The following is a 6,004-nucleotide window of genomic DNA, read 5'->3' as shown; positions in this document are numbered from 1 at the left end:
GTTTTATAAAAGTCTTTTCTTATCTTCTTTACATTTCTTTTTTTTGTGGAGAATAACAAGCAATGAATCCAAGAAGACGAGGTTGTTGGGCGGGCACACTGCACTTCATGGTACAAATGGCAAGGGCCACTTTCTTCTGCCCTATCATTTTTCTATGTTCTTTTATTTATTTTTACTTAACACAGTTCTGTTCGAGACACTTCGAACACTAAATATTACTCCTCCGTTTTTATTATAAGAGACAAATAATCGAATTATATTGATAAAAAAACAGTTAAAATTAGTTAAGAACAATCAATGTGTAAAAAGTATAATTTTTTTCAAAAATGCCCTCATTAATAAGGAGAGAGAGCATGAGAGAGAACAATTAAATTATTAAAAAAAAGAGAAGTGGGAGGGAGAGAGAGTGTGAGTTAGAGACAATAAATATGGATAAAATAGGAAATCAACATAAAAAAGTAGAGACAACTTTTAATTATCTCTTATATATAGGAACATGACATAAGTATCAAATGTCTCTTATAATAAGGAACAAAAGGAGTAGCATATTTTCTAACAGAAATTTAAATATTAATTTGTTATATTATAAAGAACTAGTTTTTTCTACTAAACTAAACTCACATTGGTGATTTTTCTGTTATACTGTTTCCTTTGACCTTCCAAATAATCAATAGTGACCTCATCTAGGTGAGTTGGGTTGGCTTTTATTTTTTGATTGAAGTTATCTAAGACTCAATCAGGTAATTCTTTGAAGAAGAAAAAATAGTGCCAACATTTAGTGTTTCACGCTATCTTAAATAGCATGATGTTCAATAAAAGAATACATATACTTCAGGGAAAATAAGATGATTTTCATTTCTCTGTTAACATTGGATATTTTATAATTATCATTCGATACAAATTAGATTTTTTTCCATGTCGTCGTTGTTATTTTGTGAACAGATTGTCTCATTACTGAGGATAATCCAATTTGACTTTGTAAATTCTCAACATGCCTTGTGCCGAAATAAACAAAAACATCATGAGATAGAGCTGATAATACGGACTAGTGGTACAGATACGGACCAGCCTGCAAGAGAGCGGGCTAGACCTGCCAAAGCCTGCTCTTTTTTTTTTTTGGTTGAAAAATATGTTGTTACAAAATTAAAGCAAGGAGCTAAGGACTAAAATGATATCCAAGCATAAGTTAATAATTCTTCAGCAATTTAACATCATTAATCATTATAAAATAGTGAAATACATTATTCAAAACTGTAAAAAAAAAAAAAAACTTTAGGACGGGACAAGCTAAAAATTTAATCTAATAAATGGGTGTAGTTATAGACATACAAGTTGAAGAGGATTCTGAATGGGGGTAGTTATTTTTGTTATCGCTTCAAAACTGTAAAATTTTGCATCTCAATCGTAAACATATATTAATTTGCTCAGATATTAACAAAATTATAAACTAACGTCTGGAAGGCAGAAGATATATGAGATAAAGAAGAAAGATATGATGTTGATTATTGATATGCACACAAATTGTTATTGCCAGGGGTAAAGATATGATGCTGCTGGGCAAGAGTTTTATTTTTTTTATTTTTTAAATTTCATGATTAAAATTTCTTTATTTTAGTTTTAAAAAATCATTTATTACTTTTTAGACAAAAAAAAACTGTTATTATTGGTATGGGCTGGGTTTTAAAATTTGAAATGTTAAAATTAAAATCACAGTCTTGGACTTGAATAGTTGATTGTAACAAGATATCAAAGAGATTGGTTTTTGAAAACGAAAAAATAAAAAAACAGGTTAGCCCACGGCAGAGAGGGTTCAAAGCGGTGTGGACTGAAATAGTCCGTATCTTGACGGGTTGGCAACGCACTATTTTTTGCGGGCTGACTGGCTAGGCCCAGATTGCCGACTCTACCACAAGGTCTCAACGTGTCTCGGGGAAGAATTAATTGGGCCCATACAGAAACAAAATTTTGTGGCCTCCATTTTTAGGATGCCCAGTTCAATCGTATCACTGCTCCAAAAAGCCTTATCGTATTTACACAAACTTAGCTCCCGAACATAATTTTTTTAATAAGAATAAAAAATTTAGCAATGGCGATTTTTTCTTATTACGTACAAAATCACATTAAAAGAGAATTTAATTTCAGTCCGAGCGCAAATAGGAAATTGGGACCCTTTTTTTTAACTTAGGGACAGTCCAGTATATGTATGTTTTTGTTTAATAAAAAGTTACGCTAATAAAAAATGTTTGATTTAATTTATTTTCAGTAATTAAATATTTGAGAAGACCTTGCTCGTAAAATTCAAAAGTACCTTTTCTCATAGTCTTCAAATACCCAGTACCCACTAGCCATATAAAACCAAACTATTCCTAAATTTTTTTTTTTTTTTAATTCAATGTAGTAAAGCATTTTGGTCAAAAAAATTCAATGTAAAGAACATGCTTAAAAAAATTATTCTAATGGTAGTTTAAGAATATAAAATATAAATGTCTTTTTTGACCAAAATATAAATTTAAAGTACTCTACAAAAAATAAAATGAGCATTACTTCACGGACAAACTTCAAACCCATCACCCCAGATACCCAATATTTATTGGGACGAGGCTGGTACTAAAAATACGGAGGCAAAATTCAAAAGGATTGCCAAAAGTTGAGACCTTTTTTAGTTTTTTTGGCGGTTTAGGGCAGCCAGCAGAGGCAAAGGGGTACATCGGCGAGATACACGATGGCGGAAGACGACTACAATGACATGGATAGGGGATGCTCTGTGCTCTTTCTTCGTCATCTATTCTTCTACCTTACATAGACATGCATAAAATAATGGTTTTCGCTTTCCAATTCAATTTACATACTTGAATATACTTCTCTAGAATTTTACATAACACAGTACATTTCCTTGAGTTGAAGTTAACACCTTTTGCTAACTTTGAGATCCTATTTTCTTTCGGTTTGTAAAGACTGAAACTTTTTTCGACTATCTTCCCATGGTTATGTACATTCATCTTATGCCTCTGCATTGCTAGCTCTATATATAGCTGTCTTATACTGTTTCATTATTATACATGTTTCGATTGTCAAAAAATTAGTATGCATGTTTCATTGAAAGTGGGTGCTGATGCAGACATGAAGATGAACCACCAGAGCCTGAGATTGAAGTAAGGGAATTCTGTCTCTTATGCCTTTTTGTCCCCGCATATTTTTGGAACTTTATTATTGAATAACGAGTTAAGGAACAAAATTAATCGAAAGATTTTTTTGGTGCAAATTTGACCGTAATTTAAAATGGTAATAGTAACGGTAAATATTACTATTATAATAGTCAACATTGTTAAGATTTTGAACTTGTAAAGCAGATTTGTATCCCAAAAAAAAACTTGAGTGGCCAGCGCTGCTCAAAACTTCCGGTATTGAATTCACTGGTGAATTAACTGGTGAACAGGAAGTTGCAGAGGAGGATGTGGAGAACAATAATAACGATGACATAGCTGGAGAGCCTCTTGAAACTGAGGATAGGGAAAAACAAGAACATGTAGAGCGGCCGAGGAAGACATCCAAATATATGACAAAATATGAGCCTGCCCGAATTTTATGCACCCTGCTCTATAAATCAGGTCCGTTGTTTTAAGTTCGTTAACTCAAGATTCTGTCGATCATATCTTTGTCAAAGCATGTCTTGTTTTTCTGTGGTTGAGCAGCCTGAGTGCACCTGTCATGGTTGAATTGGAGAGTAAGAAGGAGGCCGACCCTCTTGAGGTAATTCCGCGGTGCCACATTTAGTAGATTATTTCTTCTGCATATTCTGAAATTTTTGTTTCCTTTCAATTTCTGCATTTCGGCATGCCATGAATATCCACTGGGAAGTTTTCCCCTCTAAACTTGTGATCTCAAAATCAAGCTTCCAGTCCTTTTTCAGATTGGCCTGGTGCCTTTCATTTGAAATGTGGGAAAGTAGTCTCTAGGCTTGTCTTGAATTCACATCCTCATTGGGCATTGTGATTCTTTTATTGCACGCTCCTCTTTAAGAGCCTGATTTTGATCATTATACGCAATGCTTTCCATCCTAGCAATATAAATTGTCCCATATCAGCCTTGAATTGTAGAAATCTGATACCCCTCAATTTTAAGGATCGCCTCTGGAATTCAATAGCTCTGAATTATTGTTTTATTCCAACTTTAGCTTGACTGGATATTATACTATCTATTCCATCCTTGTAGTATAAAATGATCTATGTCCGTTTTCGAATTCTGGAAATTTATGTTTACCTTGTCACTTGTCAGGTACACTCCCTATCTAGTTTTAAGATTGGCTATGGAGTTCAATAGCTTGGCGTTACATCTAGCTGAATTGGTGTTTGATTCCACTTTATCCTTATTTATTTGTTTGGTGCCTGCATTTATTGTAGGAGGTGTTTGGATGGAAACCAAACTATGGTTTCAGATGTGATTTTACGATCTACGAGGTAAATATGTAGAGGAGTTTATCTCGATTTGTGGAAAAGTGCTTCTGAGGGTATCCAAACACCCTTGTAATCTTTATATTTCATATCAATATCTGGTTTCCTTGTTTGTTAATGCTTCTGCAATTCCTCTATTTTTTATTTATTTTTGGTCTGTTTTTGTGATGCGATGGCTTCACATTGTCATAGACCTTCACCAAAATTCAAGGGTCTGATATATTCTTCCGACTGCTTAGATTGCTTTGAAGGAGCTGCAAGAGCGGAAGACACCTTTTACTATCCGTTGCTACTTGCCTGATGGAAGGTAGATTCTGGGCATTATAGAAGTTAGGGCTCTCTCTGGTCTGTTTAAGGGGAGGAAGGAGCCTGAAACTTGGCATTTGTGTGAATCTAATGGGTTTTTTTTGTTTTCTTGTGAAATTTTCAGCCATGAGGATTGGGGAGTTGACCAACTCATTGTGGAAGACTCTTGCAAGAAGCAAGTAGGTAGCCTGTATCTAATCAAAATAGACTGAAGTTTTATATTTAGAATTAAAAAAAAACCTTTTAACTAGCTTTTTATATTTAAGATTGGAAGGATTAACAGTTTGACAATTAAGCTTGGCTTTATTAGCATGTGAGTTTATGATTCCTGCTCATGTACTGGAAGTGACTTGCCTTTTACTCACTCACCAGGCAAATGCTGCCACTGTCGTGAGGTTTCCTTTCTGTGGACTGTGTTGGTTGTTTTGTGAAATCAGCAGGCAATATTGCCTCTGAAATGGACTTTATCATGAACCCAAAAGTCTACTAGTCCATGGAAATGTTGCAGCCTTTGAAAGTTGAAAGAAAAGAAAGTGGCCAGAGAAATTGGACCTGTTTTAAACCTTTTTATCAAATTTCCCCCCCCCTCTGCTTAACCCTTGCCCTGGTCAAATGCCTCATCATTCATTCAGACGGTAATTAATTATTATATGGTGGAATCATTGCTCTTGAGGAAAAAAATTAGTGGTTTAGAGGGACGACACTTGTTAATGTCCGCAAATCCTGTGTCGAAGTCAAACTGTAAATTGCTTGAGGCCTGCAACAACCGACACGTGATTGCGAATTTTGTGATAAAAGCAAGGCATTTGTTTAATATAAAACTCAGACGTGACTGTTAATTATTGTTTTAGGACTCATTTAGAATTACGATTAGGAACGTCGTGTTTCGTGCAGATTGATCGACCAAGCAAGCTTGTTATATAGAATTTATACACTCCCTTCCCTCCTTAAGATGTTTTGAGTGAACTTGATAACAAAATAATGACAGAAATATTGGGATTAAGTACAAATATTGGGATTAAGTATTTTCTACGTTTTTTTAATGAGATGATAATGGTAAAAAAATGATTTTATATTGATAGTTTTAATGAATATAAAAGAAAATGTTTGGCTGAAGAAAAAGAATAGAAAAGAAGAAAAGGCACCGTGAGAAACCAAGCCATCCATGTGATTTGTGAGAAAAGAAAAGAAGATTGTGTTAATGAAGGCGGCCTGACACGATTGACAGCCGACTAGCTTGAACGAAG

The 6,004-nt window shown here is 34.3% G+C and overlaps 1 protein-coding gene across 1 annotated transcript; it reads left to right on the top strand.

Annotated features, from left to right (window-relative positions):
- Positions 1 to 2,644: 2,644 nt before the first annotated feature.
- On the top strand, positions 2,645 to 4,969 carry LOC114760906 (DNA-directed RNA polymerases II, IV and V subunit 6A-like). The gene is made up of 6 exons (XM_028950219.1): positions 2,645 to 2,759; positions 3,121 to 3,152; positions 3,437 to 3,615; positions 3,690 to 3,750; positions 4,691 to 4,758; positions 4,882 to 4,969. Exons 1-6 carry the CDS (start codon positions 2,723 to 2,725, stop codon positions 4,967 to 4,969), a joined length of 465 nt encoding a protein of 154 aa, XP_028806052.1. The 5' UTR covers positions 2,645 to 2,722.
- Positions 4,970 to 6,004: the final 1,035 nt, after the last annotated feature.

The sequence above is a fragment of the Neltuma alba genome, unplaced genomic scaffold, assembly GCF_004799145.2.
Source record: "Neltuma alba isolate B1F8T4 unplaced genomic scaffold, ASM479914v2 tig00001649_pilon, whole genome shotgun sequence".
In the NCBI taxonomy this organism is placed as follows: domain Eukaryota; kingdom Viridiplantae; phylum Streptophyta; class Magnoliopsida; order Fabales; family Fabaceae; genus Neltuma; species Neltuma alba.
The sequence above is the reverse complement of the archived record's forward strand: the minus strand, read 5'-3'. Positions and strand labels throughout refer to the sequence as shown.